The 22,698-nt window shown below is 56.7% G+C and overlaps 1 protein-coding gene across 2 annotated transcripts in view; it reads right to left on the reverse strand.

The window, feature by feature from the left end:
* Positions 1-537: 537 nt before the first annotated feature.
* Positions 538-22,698, reverse strand: part of LAMC3 (laminin subunit gamma 3) — a 62,620-nt gene continuing 40,459 nt past the window's right edge. For both annotated transcript variants that reach the window (XM_067040450.1, XM_067040451.1), the window contains 15 exons: positions 19,910-20,155; positions 18,915-19,068; positions 18,104-18,246; positions 17,426-17,604; positions 15,951-16,092; positions 14,719-14,924; positions 14,261-14,337; positions 12,800-12,934; positions 11,456-11,642; positions 10,342-10,491; positions 8,093-8,195; positions 5,759-5,958; positions 4,904-5,050; positions 4,711-4,810; positions 538-2,028 (listed from right to left, as the gene is read on the reverse strand). In XM_067040450.1, the coding sequence (XP_066896551.1) occupies positions 1,778-2,028; positions 4,711-4,810; positions 4,904-5,050; positions 5,759-5,958; positions 8,093-8,195; positions 10,342-10,491; positions 11,456-11,642; positions 12,800-12,934; positions 14,261-14,337; positions 14,719-14,924; positions 15,951-16,092; positions 17,426-17,604; positions 18,104-18,246; positions 18,915-19,068; positions 19,910-20,155 (2,420 nt within the window). In that variant the 3' untranslated portion in view covers positions 538-1,777. The remainder of the gene's footprint in view (positions 2,029-4,710; positions 4,811-4,903; positions 5,051-5,758; positions 5,959-8,092; positions 8,196-10,341; positions 10,492-11,455; positions 11,643-12,799; positions 12,935-14,260; positions 14,338-14,718; positions 14,925-15,950; positions 16,093-17,425; positions 17,605-18,103; positions 18,247-18,914; positions 19,069-19,909; positions 20,156-22,698) is intronic.

Raw genomic sequence — 22,698 nt, forward strand, 5'->3', positions numbered from 1 at the left:
TTCCTGGAGCGACCCGTGCGGGCCAGGCCCCGACGCTGCAAACGCTGGGCCGTTGCCCACCCTCTTGCCTGGAATGTTCCCCGCTGTCTCTCCACCCTTTGAGGCCTGGCCCAAGGCCCTCCTCCTCCTCTCCTCACTGGTGTCCCTCCCTGAGCCTTTCTGCGCTGCTGGACGCTGGCTTTGAGTTCCTTTCCTGCCTCGCTGTGTGCAGCCTGAGCCAGAGGTCAGCTGAGGACCTCTCTGTACCCCACCCCTCAAACTCCCCCAGGCCCTAGACTTTGCCTAATAAGCCCCCCGGAGCAGAGAGGAGAGGGCAGATGCCTGGGGTTGCAGGACCCCAGCAGAGTCCCCCCAGCGGGAAGACACTGGCAAAGCCGATGGACTCAGCTTTGGCACCTTCCTTCTACCTCACGTGGGCCAAGAGGGGTCACTGAACCTTCGGTCACTGACTCACTGCGGGGGGAGGGGGCATGTGCACCCACAGCGGGGCTTTCCTGCCGCTGACCAGCACCGGAGGACCAAAGGCACAGCACCAGCTAGTAAAGGGGTCCTTTATTGGCACGGTAAACACAGTTGGTTAAACAGAAATGGTCTGGGCTGCTGCCTGTCACCCCTGCCGGGGCGCAGGAAGGACGCTGGGAAGGGGCCGGGTCCCCCGAGGCACCCATCCTCCCAGTGCCAAGGCCCCGCCATCTGCTGGAAGAGGGCTCGGGGAAGGGGAGGAGTGCCAGGGGGAGATGCCAGGAACCCTGGGCAGGGCTTAGCCACAGGGGGAGACCCTGGCGTGACAGGCTAGAGAGGCAGCCAGGCCTCCACGCCCAGCGGGGCCGCCCACGTGGCAGATGCGGCCACAGGGCTGCAGGGCCAGGAAGTGTCGATCGGTCAGAGGCCAGCCAGGTTTGGCAGGGTCACAAAGGGAAGATCCAACCGACCTGTCTGAGCCCCCTGACCCACAAGGCCCCCTCAGGTCACAAGGCCATGGCCCAAAAGGGGCACCGGGCCTAGGGCCGGTGATTCCTTCAGTGAGTTCGACCCAGTCCCAGGATCTCGAGAAGGAAGTATTCCACAAAGCCAAAGATACCCCTGCATGGGTGGGCCACGGCCCGGCCGGCCTAGCAGGCTGCACCACGGCCCCAGGAGCCCCGGGCCTCAGGTTCCTCTGCTGAGAACCCTCCAGAATCTTGTGTCTTTTGACCTGCCTGGTCTCTCAGCTATGCGGAGCTGCTGGGTGTTCGTGGCGGGTGACTCGTTGGTCAGGGGGCTGCAGGACAGAGGGCAGGGCTGGGACTGGGGGCTCTGGCTCTTGCTGAACCCACCCTGGATCTCTGCGGATGACCCCCCGACCCTGCCCGGTGCCAGCCTCCCAGGTACCAACCCTGCCTGAGTATGTCAGTGTCACAGGGCATTTAACGTAACGTAACGTAACATAATATAACATAACATAACATAACATAACATAACAGTCCCAGCATCCAGAGGGGGCGCAGCACACGTAGATGGATTTGCACGCGTGTGCACTGCACACACGGGCACATGTCCGCATGTACCTGTGCATGTGCATGTGTGTGTGGGGTGGGAGTGCACGCTGACGGGGGTGTGCACACCGTAGCCGCCTGGGTGAGCTCTGAATGCACGCTCACTCCTGCCGGTGTGGAGGGGGTGTGGGTACAGACTCGGGAGGGCACGCGGCAGCAGGATCTGGGGAGCGCGCCTGCACGGCGCGCCTGTGGCGGGCGTGCATGCCCTGGGCCGGGGGCACCGTGGGTCCGGGCAGCCCTCACTGCCAGCTGGCACAGCTCTCGGGCAGGCTATGCAAAATGGCCTCCAGATTCTGCTTGTCAGCACGGATCTCAGCAAGGCTGCTCTCGAAGCTCTGGATCTGCAGCTGCTGCTGTGCAGACTCCTGCTCCAAGAGCCTCAGTTTCCCTTGCAGCGCCCCTGGTGGGCCCAGTTGCAGCCTCAGGCGCTCCAGTGCCCGCTGGGTCTCATTCAGGGCCCGGGCGGGGGCTCCGAGGGTGTCCAGTGACCCTGTGGAGGGGCACGGACAGCCTCAGGGTGGGCTGGCTCCCCTGCAGGCCCCAGAAGCCTGTTCAGGCCCCATCCCCAGAAGCCCTCCCCAGCCCAAACCCTCCAGGTTTCCGAGTGCCCACGATCCACCAGGAAGGCAAGGGACCGAGAGGGCAGCGTGGTGAGGCAGGTGAGGGCCTGGCCTGGGCACCCCACCGGGCTTATGTGCAGACCCTGGAACTCTCCCCCTGGGTGGCACTGGGCAACTGTTAGTTTTTGTTGTTGGTATTACTATTACTGTTAAAAAATGAAGGCCTTGGGTGAGAGTCCTGAGCCCCAGTTTCCTCATCTGTAAAGCAGTGTGTGTGTGAGAGGTCCCCATAAGGCCTGCTGCTCCCACATACTGTTTCAATTCGCTGAGAGCCCACACTGAACAGATGGCACTTGTGGGCCAGGATGTGGGGACATCGGGGTGAAAAGAAAGGTTTCTGGCATCAGAATGAGGGTGGGTGAGGCACACGGGGCAGGAGGGGCTGCAGGCCTGGGAAGCAGGCAGCGGGGGTCTAGTCCTGGCCCAGCTCACATTAGGACTTCCCGGAGGAGCCTCTCCAAGTGTAAAACGAGGGGGTGGGGCTGGGCGCTCACATATGAACTTGGTGATGGTGGCATGGAATCCACGGGCTGTCTCCCCCACCTGGCCTTTGTCACCTTGTCATTAAGGTGGCATTCAATGGAAAGACAGCTGAGCCAGGTGGGAGAGCGCTGGAGTCACAGCAACAAATCCTCAATGGCTTCGAAGCCCACAGGACCCCCCCTGGGCCCCAGGGCTCCCCACGGCCCTGAGTTTCCTGGGCAATGAAGGCTGGTTTGGAGGACAGGCGGCTGCAAGAGCTGAGCCCGCCCAGGGCAGGAAGAAGCAGAGAGGAGCTGAGCCCTGCTGCCGGGCAAGCCCTGCTCCCGGCCAAGACTCGGAGAGGTCCCACCATCCACGGGAAAGTCCAAACAGCCTGGCCTTTGAGGAGGTTACAGCCTCCACTCTAACTGCCCAGCTGGGTCTCCGGGGGCGGGGACAGGGTCTAGGTGTGCGTGGTCACTGCCGCAGCCCCCGAGTCCAGCACAGTGCCGATGTGAACGAATAAATAACAACAGCAACGGCCAGAGTGGTTTACCCACATAGAGCGTTTGTTTCATGCTGGGCCTCGTGTCCAGTGAGCTGAGTTCTTGTGGGTATAGACCTGTGGCTACGGGCGGGCACTCTGAATCGGTCAGACCTGACAGTGATCCACAGCCTCCCCACTGACTGGCTGTGGGACCCGGGGCACGTCCTTTAAATTCTCTGCGCCTTAGTCTCCTCTCTGCAAAATAGCAAGAGCGTAAGGGTCCCTGCCTCGAAAGTTAAAATGAGATAAGATCACGTGTGTGAACAGCTTAGTGGAGGCCTGGCATCCAGCCAAAATGCAGAACACGGAGATTTTTCCTTGTCTTATTGATCGTGATAACTGAAATGCATGCTGTTACCTGGATGAACCTTGAGGACGTTACCCTAAGCGAAATAAGCCAGTCACAGAAGTACACGCACTGTATGCTTGCACTTAGGTGAGGTGCCTACAGTACCGAATTCATAGAGACAGAAAGTAGAACAGGGGTCGCCAGGGGCTGGGGGAGGGGGGCTGGGGAGTTTGTGTACAACGGGGACGGGTTTCATGTTGGGATGATGAAAAAGTTCTGGAGATGGATGGTGGCGATGGCTGTGCAATGGGCCTAATGCCATTGAGCTGTACGCCGAAAGATGGTTAAAATGGCAAATTTTACGTTTTGTGTATTTCACCCCAACTTTTTTTTTGGGGGGGGTATGCAGGGCTCTCACTGTTGTGGCCTCTCCCGCTGCGGAGCACAGGCTCCGGACGCGCAGGCGCATTGGCCACGGCTCACGGGCCCAGCCGCTCCGCGGCACGTGGGATCCTCCCGGACCGGGGCACGAACCCGCGTCCCCTGCATCGGCAGGCGGACTCTCAACCACTGCGCCACCAGGGAAGCCCTCACCCCAACTTTTAAAACTGCTTGTCATTCATTTCAGCCTAACTGCTCTGATACTGTCCCCTCGCCCCTTCTCTGAGGGCTCCACGTTTGGGGGCCGTCCCTTTCACGATTTACCGTCTCATCACACACTGCACAGTGTGGAAAGCACTCTCTAAACCACCCCACTGTTACTCCCACTTGCCAGGTGGGGGAACTGAGGCTCAGAGAGGTGGAGTGATTTTCCCAAGGTCTCACAGCCAAGGAAGGGAAAGTGCCAGACCTGAATCCCAGTCTGTCTGATTCCAAACCAGCACCCGATCCTCGATGCCAGACTTCCTTCTGAGACATTCTCTCTCCTTCTCTGAAACCCTCCACCACTGAGGGCGGACCTAGTCACCTGGTACCTACAGGTGTCCTGTGGGTGGTGAGTATTCTGTGTCTCTCCTCTCCTCCTGACTACCAGCCCCTGGAGGACGAAGTGAGCATATGCTTCTGGACACCATCCCTGCCTCGCCCCGGGGGGCCTGGAGCGGTTACAAACGCTTGTCATTGACCACAGGGCTCGGGATGCGGGGGGAGCCACGGACAGGAGGCCTAGGAGGCAAGCTTCCCCAGGACGGGGCCTCCCAGGAAGATGCACCAGGGACCCAGGGGGCCAGGGCCTGGCCTCGGGGGTCTCCTTACCCAGCCTGGCAAGCAGCTCCGACAAGGCTTCGGTGTCCTTCTCCAGAGAGGCGCGTGACTCTCGGATCTGCCGCTGCATCTCGCTCAGCCCGGCATCCACCTTTCGGGCGGGGGGAGAAGAAGAGCTTGAGCGGCTCCCGGCCGGCTCCCGGGACCAGCAGGAGAGGGAGTGCTGGGGTCTCAGCACACGTACCCGATCAGCGGCTTCCAGCTGCTGGTTGCGTGCTTCTGAGGCTAGCACCTGCTGGGAGGCCTGTCGGAGCATCGACCGCGTCTGGCTGGAGAGCCGGCCAGCCCGCCGGTGCTCTTGCTCTCCCTCCCTCAGCAAGGCCTCGGCGAGCTGCGGGGCGGGCGGCAGCAGCAGGGAGGGGGGTGTGAACGGAGAAGCTCCTTTTAGAGCTAAAGGGTGACCGCTCCGCGAAGTGGTCACAGATTCATGCACCAGATCGTTCATTCATTGATTCACCAGCTGTGTCCCAGATGCCGGCCAAGTGCAGATTTCTGGACACTACCCATCTCCCCCGAGAGGAGAAATTCCAGTACTTTACAGATGGGGAGACAGAGGTGCAGAGGGGAGGAGCTGGCCAAAATCAAAGTGGCAGGACCAGAAACCAAGCCTGGGGACTCCTTCAATCCAGCACTTTCTCTAGGAAGCTGTAGAGGCAGTGTACTTGGGCCCTGAGTGACAGTGCATTATCGATTCAAATTTGGCCCTAAGGCAACAAGAAAAGTCTAGAAGTCTAGGGAGTAGAGCCCAACAGACCGAGGTGTGAGTCCTGGTTATGCTAAGTGACTGAACTGGGCTGGGCGTCAGGGCGTCCTCACCTGTCCCATGGGGACAGCAGTGACATCTATTTCATGCAGAATCAACAGGGTCACCCGTGTGAGGCTACAGAGCTCAGAGCCTGGGACCCCTTAGTAAGTGCTGAGTATTCGGCATTGCATACAGAAGGGGCATTTACCCTACAGAAGGGCACCTCTTCTATGACAGTCCTCCCACAGGCCCAGAAGGCAGGGGTGCCCCTGGAGTCACATCCGTGGCCCTGACCTTGGCACTGTCCTTGGCCAACAGCTCGGCTTCCCTGCCCTTCTTCTTGGCACTGGAGGAGACAGATGCCGCATTTCCCAGCATCCTCTCCACCTGCTTGGTCTTCTTTTTGGAGTCTGCAAGGAGCCTGTCCTGGACGATGGCTGCCTTCCTCCTCAGTGCGGCCTGGTCCTTGGGCCGAGGAAACCTCGGCTTCATTCCTGTAAACCCGGCCGAGGCCGTATCAGGAGGGCTGGGCTCATGCCTGAAGAGCCCATCGGGTGGTCACTGGCAGATGTCTGACCAACCCCAGACCCTTGGACAACGTCAGCAGAGGTGTGAGATGCATGAGATCTGTGCGTAAACTTCTCAGGCTCACCCAGCGAAGACAAATGAGTGAGACATACTGCCCTGTGAGTGTCAAGATTCAGGTTATATTATGATACTTACTAAAGTCACAGAATTACATGGTGGTCACTGCCTGGGCCAGTGGTAGAGATGGGAGCTATAGCACAGTACACAGCAAAATCCATTAAGTTCTTTGTTTTTACACACCACGCATTTCTAAATAGGCTTTGAGGCAGCTTATCGTGATGAACGGACCAAAAACTGGACCATTAAAATGATAAACCAAAGGCCATATGTAACTAGGGAAACGATGAAGAGTGAGAAGTGCCAGAAAATTAGGATAATGACGGTGCAGGTACCAAATGAGTTATTTACCTTTTAGCCTCCTAGCAGCCAAGGCGAAAAGAGAAATTCTACAATTCACATAGGTTTTTATTATCTAATAAGAAGTAGTTTCCTTCTATATAGAAAGAGAGACTTTTTCATTTCCTTTCAGATAAAATTCTAAGGGAAATTTATCCTAAGGAGTACTGATTATAGTAGACAAAGTCAAAGTTTAAAAAGAATCAAGGGGACTTCCCTGGTGATCCACTGGTTAAGAATGCACCTTCCAGTGTAGGGGACGTGGGTTCGATCCCTGGGCGGGGAACTAAGATCCCACGTGCCGCGGGGCAACTAAACCCACACATCACAACGAAAGATCCCATGTGCTGCAACCAAGACCCGATGCAGCCAATAAATAAATAAATAAATAAATAAATAAATAATTTTAAAAAAAGAATCAAGCCTTCTAATATCCAGGGACATAATACTACATAATCATTCTATGAAGATAATCCAAAAGTTAGATCTACTCTGCTTCCTCTACACAAAGTTGGCATTTCTTAAAGTGCACTCTGGGGGGACTTCCCTGTTGGCACAGCGGTGAAGAATCCGCCTGCCAGTGCAGGGGACACGGGTTCGAGCCCTGGTCCGGGAAGATACCACATGCCTCAGAGCAACTAAGCCCGTACGCCACAACTACTGATCCTGCGCTCTAGAGCCCGCGAGCCACAACTACTGAGCCCGCATGCCACAACTACTGAAGCCCTCGCACCTAGCGCCCGTGCTCTGAAACAAGAGAAGCCACTGCAGTGGGAAGCCGCACGCCGCAACAAAGAGCAGCCCCCGCTCACCACGACTAGAGAAAGCCCGTGTGCAGCAACGAAGACCCAACATAGCCAAAAAAAAAAAAAAGAAAAAGAAAAAAGTGCACACTGGGGGAGCCCTAATTCTACAGGGTGTTGATAAATGCTAAGGGGAAATTACGTTTTCGTAAAGTGAACCTGGTTTCTTTATTGAAGGACTTCTCAGAGCCTTTAATATTCTCAGGTGTGCCCCGCAAGGCCTCAGGGGATCTACAGCACGTGACATTTCCTAACTTTATTTGAATACAAATCCTCCCTTGGCAGAGCAACTACAGGCTAGGGGCTGTTCTACATTTCATTCAGTAAGATTTCCTTTCTTGGTCTACCCAACTGTACAATGGGGGCACTTGGCCTCATTTTCCTACAGCTCAGAAGAGACCTGGACCAGCATCACCCCATCAACCCACGTTCTAAAGAGAAATGCTGCAGCCCTTCCCATAGTCCCACTGGACATTGGACCCGGGCAGCCATATTTGTACCAGGTAACCCGACCCCCAGCCAGAGTGGCCTAGATCAGGGATGGACAGCTGACGGCCTCAGATTCTCTTCCCATCTGGTCCTGAGGGGCTCCACGTGTGCTCTGATGATGGATGGCCACGTAGGCAAGCACCTGGTGGGTGGTACGTGAGATGGGGGTAGACAAGCCGCCACAGGAGAGGGAGGTCCTTAGAAGCAGTGGGAATGGTCTCCTTGGCTTATGCCCACACGACTGGACTTCTGTCCCCTGCAGCCAAGCCTGCCCTGGCTGAGGCATGAGTCCTGGTGTCCGTCATGGGCATCCGTGCCTCCATGGGCCTGGGGCTAAGCAGGGCACACATACCTTCCAGGTCAGCCAGCAGAGTCCTGGCTCCTGTGACAGTCACCACGGCAGCCTGGACAGATGAGGAAGCCCAGGTCAGGGCAGCTCTGGCTTCCCGGTGCAGCTGGAGAGACAAGAGAGAGGCTGGTCAGGTGGTGCTGGAGGTGTGCTGGGCACAGAGGGGTCAGGTGGGCACCAAACCCACATGTACTAGGTCCCAAAACATCACCAAAACTCCGATGCTGAATTATGCTGTTTACCAGGAACATCTGATTTGTTTTATGATACCAATATTAAGCCTTGAATATCTCTCCCAAGAAGTTACCTGTCTCACAAAAGCTCAGAGGAAAACTGGAAGCTAAGAACTAAAAGAAAGATGGACAACTGAAAATTTCTTGTCAGAACGCTTCTGCATCTCAGCCAGAGGATGTGAGGTAGTGAATCTGTTTATACAACTTTTACTCGTAGAAAATTAGTTTCTTCCCCATTGCCACTAAAAGAGGCTGGATACTTAAAGAATACGGGTTTGATGGATGAATAGACACACAAAATGTGGTGTATCCACATAAGGGAGTATTATTCAGCCACGAAAGGGAACGAAGTGCTGACACATACTACGATGTGGATGAACCTGGAAAATAGTACGGTGAGTGAAAGCGGCTGGACACAGAAGGTCACATACGGCACGATTCCATTTACGTGAAATGTCCGAAATAGGTAAATCCGTAGAGACGGAAAGCAGATGGGCAGTCGCCAGGGGCTCGGGGGAGGGAGGAATGCAGAGTGACTGCTCACTGGGTGTAAGCAGTCACCCTTTGGGGCGATGAACGTTTGCGAACTAGACAGAGGTGGTGCTCGCACAACTGTGTTGTACACTCTCAAATGGGTAATTTTATGTGATGTGAATTTCAATCCATCCATCCATCAATCATGCGGGGTTTAAAAAAATTTTTTTTTGGTAAAGTCTTTATTGCATTTGTTGCAGTACTGCTTCTGTTTTATGCTTTGGTTTTTTTTGGCCGCGAGGCGGGTGGGATCTTACCTCCTTGATCAGGGATGGAACCTGCCTGCCCTGCATTGGAAGGAGAAGGTCTCAACTACTGGACCGCCAGGGAAGTCGCAATCATGTGGGTTTGAGGAGCCACCAGATGCTGCCCTGGGAGCCCTTGTGTCTTAAGTCTTACTGCAGATGCCTAGCAGGATGGGAGGGGAAGGTGGGAGGCACTGCGCACTGGGGTCTGGTCCTGACTCTGCCGCGGCCGCATCTGTGCCCCAGACCAGGGTGACGGACTAAATCAATAGGTACCACCCCAGGGGCCCTGACACAGCACACAGCTCTCCCAGCGGGTGACAGGCACCAGGCCCAGCTGTTTGGACGCAGGCAACAGCTTTCTGCCTTGTTTCTTATTTTAAAAGGAACATAAAGATGGATACAGGGGACTTCCCTGGCTGTCCGGTGGTTAAGACTCTGCACTTCCACTGTACGGGACACGGGTTTGATCCTTGGTCGGGGAACGAAGATCTTCTGGGCCCCCCCGCCCCCAAAAAAGATGGCTACGGGATAAGCCACTGCTGGGATCTGAATAAGGTCTGTAGATTAGCTCATTGTATCATATCATGTTGATTTCCTTATTTTGATCCTTGTAAGGTGGCTGGGTAAAACATTAACAGAAGGAGAATCTGTGTGAAGGGTATATGGGACTTCTTTGTGCTTTCTTCGCAACCTTTTTCTGAGTCTAGATGAAAGACGAAATGTTAAAAAAAAAAAAAGACTTGAAGGGGTGCTTATACTTTAATAGGTTGGAAACCACTGGCTGGGGCTCAATTCACCCCATAATTCTTGAATTCCCTGATTATTTAGTCTTGCCTCCCCTCCTGGGCTGTAAATGCTAAACAGTGGGGTTTAGCACTAGACCAATGTGTGTGCTCACTAAAATATCTGGCAAGTGAACTAATGAATGCAAGAGTAAGTGAATGAGACCCATCCCAGCTGTCATTAACACTGAGTAGTAATAAGGGTGGTGGGCATGGCTCTCGCTGTCTGTCCATCCTTCCTCCTCTCACACCTTGACTCCCTCTCGGGAAATCAGGACCTCCTGCCTTGGCACAAGCTAACTGAGGTTCTCTGGAATTTGGGGGAAGGCACTGGAGGGCTGGAAAGAACTACTTCTGGTCTTTGCCCTTCCCTCCCCCTGCAACCCCTGAACCCAGATCATGCCTGGGGCAGCCCCAACCTTCTCCAGGTGCTGCCTCAAAGGACCAGAGCCTACCTGGGTCAGGGGCTCTGTCTTGTGCAGCACGGCCTGGGCGGTGGCCTGGAGGGCCCGGGCAGCCTCGGTGACCACGCGCTCCCTCGATGTGACCGTCTTCTCCAGGGCCTGCACCTTCAGGCCAAGGGTCCTGGCCTGGGACTTCTGAGGCTGCCGGGAGATGGAGGGCTCAGACAAGGCCTGATGGGAAGGTCCGAGGGGCAGGTCTTCTCCTGGGCGGGAGAAGCCCAGGGGCGGGGACCGTGGGGGGCAGGGCTGCACGTGGACCCGAAGAAGCAGAGGAGCCAGGGCGGGAGGAGCCAGACTGGGGAAGCTGTCACTTGAGGTCTGATTCCAGCCCCAGCCGTTTCTAGAAGCGCAGACTCAGGCAACCCAGCTAACCTCCCTGACCTGCGTTTCCTTCTCCAGGCTCACAATCCCTTAGCTGAAACCGTGGGGCCGGACGTACTTCTGAATTCAGAATTTCCTGTGGGGGCTGCTTATTACCTAACGCCCTCAGCGGTATCTGGGGCAGTGCTCAGGGCCAAACATGTCACTACCTACATTTTCCTTCTTCCCACACAGCGGGGGGCCCCAACACCCTCAGTAAACAGCCTGGGAGCAGTCAGTCCTGGGCAGGCTGGGCCCCAGATGCATTTCTGTAAGTTTAGTCTTGTTTTTTAAAGTTTAGCTCCCAAGGTTTGGAATTTCAGGATTCCTGAGAAGACCCGATGAGCCGATTTATCCAGAGGTGAGCAGCATAGGGTGACATAGAGGATGAGGGCATTACTCACGAACCCCCTCCAGCCCCTCACGGATGCAGCCCTGAAATAACCAAATGGGTGAGCTCTAGCCGACAGACGGACAAAATAACCGAGGCACAGGGATGGGAAGTCCTTTGCCAAGGTCACAGAGCTAAAGTGGTGGAGCTGGGATTTGGCCCCATGTCCGCCTGGTGTCACTGCCAATGCCACTGTGATGAAGAAGAGGCCTCCGCCTTGATATCATCATTATAATCAACAACTAAGATTGGCTGAGATCTTTTAATCAACTGCTAGAGAGTCAGAAATAAGCCACGTCCTCTGCCTCGGCCCGGGCCGCCCTGGTTTCCCAGCTGCCGCATTTTCTCCCTCACCACCACCGCATGCAGAGCTCCAAGGACAGCTGAGCTGGCCGGTGCTGCAGGGGCAGCCGGTGAGGCCAGGCGCTGGGCTGCGTCTGCGCCGACTTGCTGCACGGCGGCCAGCGCCCTCTCAGCTTCGGGCAGCACCTCTGCCACGGCCGTGCCCAGCGCCCTCTGGGCGGCGTATACCTCCTGGTACCTGGGAGGAGACAGAGGCAGGATGGCCTGGGAGCAGGATGCAGGCCATCCCTCCCCATTGCTGTGCCGGCGCCCCCAGTGGAGCTCCTGGTCGAAGGGGCTCTGGCAACTTCCCGGGGCAGAAGCGCCGTCTGCGGAGTTGGTACCCAGCAGCTGGCCTCGGAAACTGGCTGCTGCTCGGCAGCTGTCTAATGAATGGGAAAGGCAGCCGACGGACTGCATTCGTGTTTCCTCATTCACTTAGTTCAATCACGCTTTTCTGAAGGAGCTCCCGCTTGGTTTCCACTTGAGAATCACATGTTGTGCAAATGTTTGGCTCCTCGGGATGAACCATGAAGAGAAAAACGCCTGGTGTTGTTGGAGGGATAGCGGCCCAGGCCCTGATGCCCTTGAGTGACCTTGGGCATGTTGCTCTCCAGGTAAATGGAGACCTCTGGGTTGCATGACTGTTCTGGGGCCCTTTTTCCCTGAAATGCTGTGATTAATCAACTAGGTCAGCTTTCCTGTCCAGCTGTCCACACCCTGCCCCACCCAGCTCCCCCTACCATGGGTACTGCTGGACCACCCCACCCCACCCCGCCCCCCCGCCAGGGTGCCTCCCATCCCTCATCCCTTTACAGAGAGCCAGCCCCCCTGGCCCTGGGAGTGGGTCATGTGATCCACCCAGCCATACCGATTGGCTCAGGACTGGCCACCTGACCCAAGTTGGGCCAATCAGATTCTCTCATCTAGGAAATCCACTTGGGCTCAGTGAGACCTTGGTGGGTCTCCGTTGACCCTCTGAATGAGCTGGATAGAAGGGGGCCACCCACGGCAGGGAAGCAGAGGCCAAGAAGAAAGCTGGTGCCTGAGAGGAGCTCCCCAGGGGTCTGGGGAGGGGCAAGGGGAGCTTCAGGGGGCCGAGGACGAGCTGATCTGGGCCCTCCTTGTTTAGGTTCTCATTCCTTCTCTCCAGAGGCTAAGCTGCACCCCGGCATGAGTGGGTTCCTCTAACGCTCCACCAAGCAGGCCTAAGACCCTAGGCATCGCACCCCACCCTAAAGAACATCAGGACTCAAGGGAAGGAAGCCGGTTCTGGAACCAGCAGCCTCTGACCAGGCCCTGCCAGCTTCAGGAAGCCAACCCAAGCTCCTACCCACACCTGGGAGGTCTCCTCACCTTTCCTCTAGCTCCTGCTGGGCCTCCAGGGCTGTTCTCCCCTCCACCAGACTCCAGAGCAGCGCGTAACTGCTGTTGGAGGTGAGCAGGGCCCTCCGAGCAGTGGCCTCAATCCTGGTGGTGGTGTCCCTGTGACTGTATGACAATACCCGCCCGCCCATCACCAGGAGCTGACACAGAGGGGGCCTGGGCCCAATCCCCACCCCGCCCCCGCCACCGCATGGGCCTCTTGCTGTCCCAAAGAGAGTACAGCCACGGGTGCCAGGCTCCTCTCCTCCCTCTACCTGACACACAATGAAGACTGATGGAAAGGGGACCCATACCCCTGTTCCTGTTATATAGGGTTTACGCCTGTTGTCCTGGCATAATAAACAATAGGGCCTTTTATCACACGTAAAATCTCAGCTTGGACAATAAATTATATGGTTACCCTAACAAAGAGAGCATAGAAAAGACGGCCTGGGTGTGAATCTGGCTCTATCACTTCTAACCCCGTGTCCTTAAGCAAGTCATTTTACTTCTCTGAGTCTCTTTTCTCATCTGTAAAATGGGTCTACAGTCCCTAAAGTACGGCTAAAGGGACAAATGGCTTCAGAGCTTGTGTCTTTAGGATCTTAAGCTGCTTCTTAAAAGCAGTGGATGAAACAACCCAAATGTCCATCAGCGGATGACTAGATAAACAAAATGTGGCATATTCGTACCATGGAATATTATTTGGCTGTAAAAAAGAGTGCAGTACACGGATATATGGTACAACATGCGTGAACCCTGAAAATATTATGCTGTGTGGAAGAAGCCGGATACAGAAGACCACGTGTATGATTCCATTTATATGAAATGTCCAGATTGGCAAATCTATAGAGATGGAAAGTAGGTTAGTGGTTACCAGGGGCTGAGGAGGGTGAGGAGGAATGGGGAGCGATGCCTAATGGGTCCTTGTTTCTGGGGTAAGAGAAATGTTCTAAAACTGATTGCGGAGATGGTTGCACTATTCTGTGCATATTCTGTGCAACGCTGTGAATATACTGAAAACCACTGAATTGTACTTTAACTGGTTGACTTGCATGGCGTGTGAATTATATCTCAGTAAAGCTGAATGTGCAATTCTGTGAATATACTGAAAACCCCTGAATTGTACTTTAACTGGTCGACTTGCATGGCGTGTGAATTATATCTCAGTAAAGCTGTTACAACAAGAAGCCAGTGAAGGCTCTCAGACGCCTTCATTCGACCAACGTCGGCAGACCCCCCACCCCGACCCCTGCACCTCACGCCATCCTTGCACACCTCTCCTTCCCACGGCGATGACACTTCGGCTCCGTACCCAAGTGATTCCAGCTCCTGGGGTGGGGATACCTATGGGGCTGGCCCTGACCCTGGAAGCCCCCAGCGGAAGGGCTGGGGTCCCTTCATGGTTGTGTGGCCAGGACCTCCCCATGCTCCCAGGGCACGGGGGCTCACCTCCTGGCGAGGGCACGGGCCTCTATGGCCAGGTGGCTCCAGTTGGTGGGCTGGCCGAGCCCTTCCTGAGGAATCGCCTTTAGAGAAGAGAGAGAAATAGGAGGAAACGGACGGTCCATCCCTGAAGGGCAGGACCCACATTGGCTAAGTTGTGGGGCGGACCTGGGCCAATGCCACTTATTTCATAAATGCTCAGAGCCAGCTACAAAGTCAGCATCCGGTGGGCAGAGCCCCAGAGCTTGGAAACAACAATAACGACGCCTACCACTTGCTGGGCATTCACTGTCTACTTGGAATATGGCTCGTTCTTTGCAAATATTATCTCACCGAATCGGCAGAGGAGGCACTGTGTGACCGCTGTTGTGCAGATGAGAAAACTGAGCCTCCCAAAGCAGGGGGCGGGGGCATGCCCCAGGCTCAGTAGAGGGGAGGAGTTGGGCAGGGGTCCCCTGGGGTACCAGAGATGCAAGGATGGTGGCTGCATGCAGAATCTCCTCTTCTGAGGACTCCAGCACCGCCTCTAGGTCTGCCAGCTGGACGCAGGTCTTCTCAGCTCTGGCCTGGGCACAGTGGGCATTTCTGCTCAGTGCCTGCAGCTGCTGCCGGGCAGCCTTCACAGCACCCTCAAGGCCTGTCACCTGCTCCAGGAAGTCTTCCTGGGCCCCTGCAGAAAGCGCAGAGTCCGGGACTCACAGAGCAGTCGAGATTTCACAGTAAAGCCTGCAACTTCAAGGGGCCCCATCTGTGTCCTCTACTCCTTCTGGGCACAGCTTGACTCCATCACCGGGCCTGGGCACTGGTTCCAAAGGAAAGGTCTCCCCATTTTACAGATGCGAAGGCTGAGGCCCAGAGATGGCAAATCACGACCCAAGGTGCCCCCTCCCCACAGGAAGCCAGCCACAGAGGAAGGACTGGAAGGAATCCAGGTCTTCTAGATCCACAGTGAACAATTCCTGAACCTGAGACAGCAGTAAAACCCGCCTTGAGTCAGCTCTGTAATTCGTGGCGTGGCTCAGTGTGGGAGTTTTAACGCACAGCATCCGATAGCTCCCTATTTTGTTAGTCTTGCAAACGGGTGCTCAGCTCACCTATGGCTGCTACAGGAGTACAGGTGCTTGTGAACACGAAATTTAACAAAAGAAGCGATTCACGCTTTGATGCTCCTACATTCCAGTGTCCCAGGGACAAATTCCACGTGGACTTAATGACAATCTTTTTTCTTATTTAGCCATTTATTTTCTGTGCTGGGGATACAGCAGTGGGCAAAACGGCCTACAGTCAAAGACAGCAGGAACTTTACCTGTTCAGCACCTGGGACAGCGCCCCAATGATTATTGGTTGAGTGACTGACTCCACGAATAAACCCAACCCCTGTCCTCACTGAGCTTATGGGTAGAGTCCAGGTGGCGCAGGGGCCATGGGGACCGAGGCTATAGTCAGAGGCTGATATTAATAAAGCTACAAGATACAACTGGGTGAGGGATATTGAAAGAGAGGTCCGTGCGATGACAGGACCGCATAGCAGGAGGAACTCACTTCGTTGGGGAGGTCAGACAGGCTCTCCCAGCAAAGTGAATTCTCCTAGGGGTGAACCCGACTGAGGTCAGACTGAAGGGCTCCAAAGGGGGCATCTGACCAGCCAGCCCCCTCCCCTTGCCTCCCAGTCTCCCACTCTGCTCTCCCACTGTACCTCGCAGCAGGGGGTGGCCCTGGTAGATGTCCCCCCGTGGGGCCTCTCCCTGTAGAATGTCCAGTGGTCCCCAGGCCCTGCCACAGTCTGACCCCTGCAGCCACCCTTCCATCAGGGTCAGTCTGGACTTCAGCTTGGCAGCCTGGAGGGCTCGGGGAAGGAACGCTGTGTGAGGCTGGTGGCCTAAAGTCCTGCTTGGAAACCTCTGCCTGGCCTGCCCGCCCTGAGCATTGCCTTCTCCAATCCTACCCTGGGCCTCAAAGCTAAGGACACACCGGACCTCTGAGAACCAACTGTGCCCACCCTGTCCTCGGGGCTGTCCCTTCCTTTCTCATACCCACAGCGCCAGCTGGCACTCGGCCGACCACACCTCTGCCCTACTGAGGGAGGGATGGGAAGGGAAGCCCCAGGAGGATTTCTGTCTGTTTTGCTGCGTCCCCAGGACCTGGCACAGGGCAGGCATGTGATTCTTGCAGGCTGAGTGAGTGTGCTTTGCAACGCCTCCTATAGCCCCATTCTTACAATCGCATGAACAACACGTGCGTTTATGGAGCACTCGCTAGGAGCCACGTATGGGCGACCGCTGGCCACGCGCCAGCTCACATTCAGCTTGTAACCACCCTAAGGGGTAGGGGATGCAGGTCCCGAGCCCACTCGATGCCAAAGTCCAAAATGCTCTGAAAACCTGCAAAGCTTTCCTTTCCTTATTGGGCGGCAAAATCCGGTTGAAAAAACCCTGCACTCATTGAGAAACAAAATTGCTCTGAACACGGCTACTTATGATCTTTATTCAACCCCTTGCTGTGACTATGCGCCTGCTTTCCTGCAGGTGTATCACTGCGTTTGATCAGGGGGCTGGCCCAGGCACCGCTGGGAGTGGGACCTAATACTCAGCACACACCATCCTATCTTTCTACAGAACCATCACTGGTTTCAGGTTAAGGGGCTGCAGGCCGGAACGACCTCATTTTGGAGTAGGAGACACACACTGAAACTTACCAAGGCTGTCACCTGCCTGGGCCTGTGGCAACTAACGGGGTTGGGGTGGGTTAGGGGAACCCCAGCGGTCATGCCGCTGACCCCCGCACGACGCCACCTCCCTGCCTGAGATACTACCTGAGTCCCATAATGGGCACTGCCCTCCCCCCACCGCCCCTCCCCCAAAGGGCCTTCCGTGGCCTCGGCCCCGTTGAGCTTGAGAAAGCGTGAGACCTCGGCCCGGGCGGTCGGGAAGGACATGCGGCAGCAACCACCCTTCTCCTGTCCGCTCAGGAGCCCGGGAAGGGGCGGAGGCGGGGCTGGGCCAGACGGCTGGGCGGGCACAGGCAGGCGGTGGCCGGCGGGCCCGGAGGGCCTGAGAGCCGTGGGTAAGCGGGCACCTGCCGGGGCCCAGAACGGAGCCGGTGCTCTCCGGGGGCGTGACACGAACGGGAGGTGGGGCGGCCCTGGGCAGGGCCTGGATGGGGAGGCCTCACCTCCTCCTTCACCAGGGCGTAGCAGGACGGGCAGCTCTGGCAGTGTGTGCCGCCGGCCGTGAGGAAGGCGTTGTCCTGGCAGAGGTCGCACTTGGAGCCCACAAAGCCGGGCCTGCACACACACGCGCTGTCCTCGTGACACTGGGCCGAGGCGGCGCCCAGCGGAGAGCACCGGCAGGCTGGGGGGGCGGGGCAAGACGGCGCTGGCTGCCCTGACGGCCACGGCCCACACTGGAACCCCCGGGCCCCCTGCACCCTCGCACCTGGCTGCTGCAGACCCCGTGGGCAGCTCAAGTACCTTCCTGGGTCCCTCCTGGGAGAGACGGACTCAGAAAGCCGGAGGTGATGGCTGAGAGCCTGAGTGATTTCAGCGCCCCTGGGGTCTGAGGACCCGTCGGGTTTAGGACTGCCACGCGGTCTCAGCATACAGATGAGGCCCAGAGAGGTGACCCGATGGCCCCAGGCAGGCAGCAATTTCGCAGTGGAGTCTAGGACTAGATTCTTGGCCTCCTCTGCTGTCTTCTACTCCGCCCACTTACGCCACGTCCCCACGGCTGCTCTTAAGAAAACCTGCCCCATATCTGATCTCTCTCCTGCTGCGCGGCCATCTTCCCCATTGGTCCTCTTTCTTAGAAGCCTCATTCTCCAGGCAGCCTGGGAAGGACCCGGCTTCCTTACCCTGGCAGCCCTTGATGGAGAAGCCGAAGAAACCCAGCTGGCATCTGTCGCAGGCCTGGCCCTCGACGCCTGGACGGCAGGGGCACTGCCCGGTCTTGGGGTGGCACTGGTCCTCCTGGGAGCCCAGCGGGTGGCACTTGCAGCTGCGATAAGGGAAGGGACCCAGGTCTGAGTCCAGCTCTGGGCCATTCCCAGACTCACCTCTGCCGGCTAGGGCTGGTGATCCACGCCCTCTGTTGACAAGGCCCCACCTCTGTGTCTGCACGTGTCAAACAGCTTGCCTCAAGCTGTGCCCTGGAAAGCACAGTCTCGTAAAAGGCTCTCCCCCCAGGAAAAAAAGGTACGGGGACATATATACATTTGGACTATACCCTTCAGTTGGAAAGTCACAGTGCAATTAGCATATTAAAGGCCCGAGAGGTCTGGTCAGGAAGAAACCTGTTTGCTTCACTGGGCATTTCCCTGGAGTTCTCCACTGCTCCCTAAAGATGGTATCTGAGCTGCTGCTGTGGCCCAAAAGGTCACAGAGTGACAGAGTCACCAAGAAGGGAATCAGAGACCAAGCCAGCCCCTGCCCACTTGGACATCCCTTAGGGCTGCTCCTGGCCTGCATCCTGGTTTGGCAGGGTCATGAATCTGACCCCCAAGGGACCGTCCCTTTGTCCCCCTTCAGTGCAGGGCACAGTGTACCTGGCAGTGGGCCCGAGACGACACATGCCAAGCCAGGCCCCTCTCTGGAGGCTCCCTGGCGACTTCTTCCATCCCGGAGAAACACCCAGGGGAAGGGCACCCACAGCCTCGCCCCACCCACCTCCGGCAGCCCCTGCCGGGCTGGAGGTCGTAGAAGCCAGGGCTGCAGTGGCCACAGTCTCGTCCGGTCACATGAGGCAGGCAGGAACACTGGCCGGTCACTGGGTCACAGGGTCTCTGCTCCCTGACTGAGCCCGCCTGGTCGCAGCTGCAGGCTGGGGGTGGGAGCAGGAAAGGGTGCTGGGGAACCGTGCCGATCATCTGTTCAACCTTTGGGGACCCAGGAGAGGCAGAGAAGATGGGGAGCCCACAGAGACGACTCGCATTCGGCTCAGACTCCTAAGCAGTCTCTGAAAACGGGTTCTAGGGCTGGGCTCAAGTCCCAGCCCATTTTCTGTGTCCTTGGAGAGACAGCCCAGAATAGTCGTGGTGGCGGATGGCCCTCCTGAGCCTGCCCTGAGTCCCCCCAGGCTGGAGAGAAGGCCAGAAACCTGGTTGGGGGTTGGGGGCAGACCTGTGTTCCCACTGTTTGGGTCACTTGTCTCTGCTCTCCTGGGCCCCGTAGAACGAGAGGCGGACAGGTGCTGCGCGGAGCAGGGGCTCAGGAGCGAGTGAGTCTGGAGCAAACACTGAGCTCCTCCCTGCGGCACTTCTGGAAGCCTCCCACGAGCTCATGCACGCTGTGGCCCTCGGAGAGGGCGCGGAGGGCTGAGCGCCTTGGTGGGGAGGCACGGCCTCACGGGAAGCCCAGGGGAGGCACAAACGTACGGAGGACCACAGGTCACCCGGGACAGTGTCGCACGCCAACCGCGGAGCGCGAGACGAGTCTAAATTATCCCGGCAGGAGAAACAATAAAATCGCAGGGGCAGAGGTGATCAGATCCCAGGCCTGAAAGACCTCGGAGAAGAGCAAACCCTTACGCTTTCTTGACAAGGCAACAGGGAAGGTGAGTAATGGGCATAAGGTCGCACAGCCTTGCAGAGCAGCCCGCTGGATCTGGTGGAGAAGGGGCCCGCCACGCCCCACCCTGTGGGTCTGGGAGGGCCGGTACTCACGCACGCATCTGTCTGCGGCCCGAGGGGACAGGGCGCTCCCGTAGAAGCCTTCCTGGCAGCTCTCACAGTGGACACCCGTCGTGTTGTGGAGGCACCGCAGGCAGTGGCCAGACAGGGGGTCACAGTTGCCCACTGCATTGGGGTCCACGTTCCCACTGCACTGACACAGCTGGCAGGGCTGGGGGGCCCCAGAGAGCCCCAGCGGGTCCCCAAAAAAGCCATCATCACAGATCTCACAGCGCCACCCTGGGAAAGGAGAAACCTTGGGTGACTGAGGGACCCAGCCTGCTGGGTCCACGAGGGGTGAACCGAAGGGAGCTCCCCGCTCAAGTCTCCTTGTGGAGCAGAGCAGGTGCCCTGGGGCCAGTCTGACCTGGGGCCAGGGCCCAGCTGGGCCGTTAGCAGGCTGTGTGGTCTTAAGCAAGTCGCTGTGCCTCTCTGAACTTGGGCTCCTTGTCTGCCGAGTGGGGACGGCCACGGCGGCTACCTCAAGGGACTGTTGAGATTTGGTGAGATCACTGGTGCCAAGCGCTTAGCGCAGACGCTGGCACACGGCTGGCGCTCCACAGGAGCGGCTGTTATCGCCCATTCACCATCATCGCCCCCCTCCCACCTCGCTTCCTGGGTTTGGTCTGGGGCTGCTGCTTCATCTTCCAGCCCCAGCGTTACTGTGAGTCTCAGAAAAGAAGGTGTGTGAGGAGGCTTTTGGGGGGTCATGGCCTGGGAGACTCCCTCTCAACACAGACGGGGCGTACCAGAACACACTTGTACCATTTGCTTCATGCAGCGTCAGTTCATTCTTGGTAAAGACACCTACCCTCTCCGCGTATATCTGCACGAGACAGACGACTGGGGGGGCTCTGGGGGGGCAGGATGACAGGCATCTTAAGTTGTCTTCTTGCTCCTCTGCACATTCATGTTCCTCTCTACACTTTTACGAACAGCGTGCGTTGTTACAATGAGTCTCACTAACTTTATAGTCTAAAAACTAGCTACTGTCATGGTGAAAAATAGTTGTGGGCTCCCTGCGTCCTCAGAGTTCATCGGTCCAGTTGAAATCAAGCTAACGCGACTAAAGGCAGGCAACCTTGAACATGGAGAGGAGGAATACTGAGGAAGAGATGAAAGAAAAGGAGAGAAAAGGAAGGAAAGAGAAATCTGAATGGAGTTCCAGGTAGAGGCTAGTGTCTGGCTTTGAGACTCTGAAATAGAAATGAAGTAAGGGGGGGGGGAGTTCAAGGATTAGGACTCCATGCTCTCACTGCAGAGGGCCTGGGTCCAATCCCTGGTCAGGGAACTAAGATCCCACAAGCTGCGCAGCGCGGCCAAAAAAAAAAAAAAGTAAGACGGGCAACAACGGGGAGATTGAAGCTGGTGATGAAGAATGTGGCCCCCGTAGCTAACCTGCCACCCACTTGGGACCCCGTGAGGACAGCTCCCGGGTAGGAGGCAGCTGCAAGGGTTCAGGATGGTAGACAAGTGAGGCAGGCAGGGAGCAGGACTTGACCCTGGTCAGTCCCAGCTCAGACTGTCTGGGTGAGGGCTTTGGCGGGACCTGGAGGATGCCGGTGTGATACGGACAGGAACTGGTACACAGCCCCAGGGCCTAACGTCGACCCCAGGGAGCCTAACCAGGGTTCCCTCTGTGGACAGCAGTGCCTTGCTCCCCCGAAATCCTCCCCTGGGTAACTTCGCTAAGTGTCCACCCTCTCACTGCGTGGGACCCCCTCGTGTTGCAGACCAGAGGAAGCCACAGGCAGGGAGCCAGAAAATGTGGGGAAGTTCATGGAAACGGAGGAGCACCACGATGGCAGGGCCGGGGTCCGGTGGTGGGACCTCACACCCTCAGTTCTTGGGACTCCTGCTCCGGGGCATCTCCCCAGCCCTGCTGGCCATCAGGGAGCTGCTTTCAGAGTGGTCCCAACAAAGCAGGCATCTGACAGGACCAAGGTAATGGGCTGTCCTGACGCTGCCACAGGTACTAGATGTCGAACCAGAAGTCTGGGAACCTTGGAACATTCTGCCAAGTGAAACAAGCCAGACGCGGGGCTTCCCTGGTGGCGCAGCGGTTAAGAATCCGCCTGCCAATGCAGGGGACACGGGTTCGAGCCCTGGTCCGGGAAGATCCCACATGCCGCGGAGCAACTAAGCCCGTGCGCCACAGCTCTTGAGCCTGCGCTCTAGAGCCCGCGAGCCACAACTACTGAGCCCGTGTGCCACAACTACTGAAGCCCGCGCGCCTAGAGCCCGTGCTCTGCAACAGGAGAAGCCACCGCGATGAGAAGCCCGCGCACCGCAACGAAGAGTAGCCCCCGCTCGCCGCAACTAGAGGAAGCCCGCGCGCAGCAAGGAAGACCCAATGCAGCAAGGAAGGAAGGAAGGAAGGAAGAAACAAAGAAGCTAGACACAAAAGGACAAACACCATCTAAGTCCACTTGCACAAGGTACCCGGAATAGTCAAATTCAGAGACAGAAACTAGAACGGCGGATGGCAGGGGCTGTGAGGAGGGAGAACTATTAAACAATAACTTAATGGGTGTGAAGTTTCTATTTAGGATGATTAAAAAAAATTCCGTGGAGGGATGGTGGTGATGGCTGCACAAAATTGTGAATGTACTTAAGGCCAGTGAGTTGTACACTTAAAAATGGTTAAAACGGCAAATTTTATGTTACGCGTATTTTGCCAAAATTAAAAAAAATCGATAATGGCATATACCGAAAAACCACTGAACTGTACACTTTAAATGGGTGAATCATAGAGTATGTGAATAATATCTCAATAAAGCTGT

Source organism: Kogia breviceps, chromosome 8 (assembly GCF_026419965.1).
Source record: "Kogia breviceps isolate mKogBre1 chromosome 8, mKogBre1 haplotype 1, whole genome shotgun sequence".
NCBI classification, from domain to species: domain Eukaryota; kingdom Metazoa; phylum Chordata; class Mammalia; order Artiodactyla; family Physeteridae; genus Kogia; species Kogia breviceps.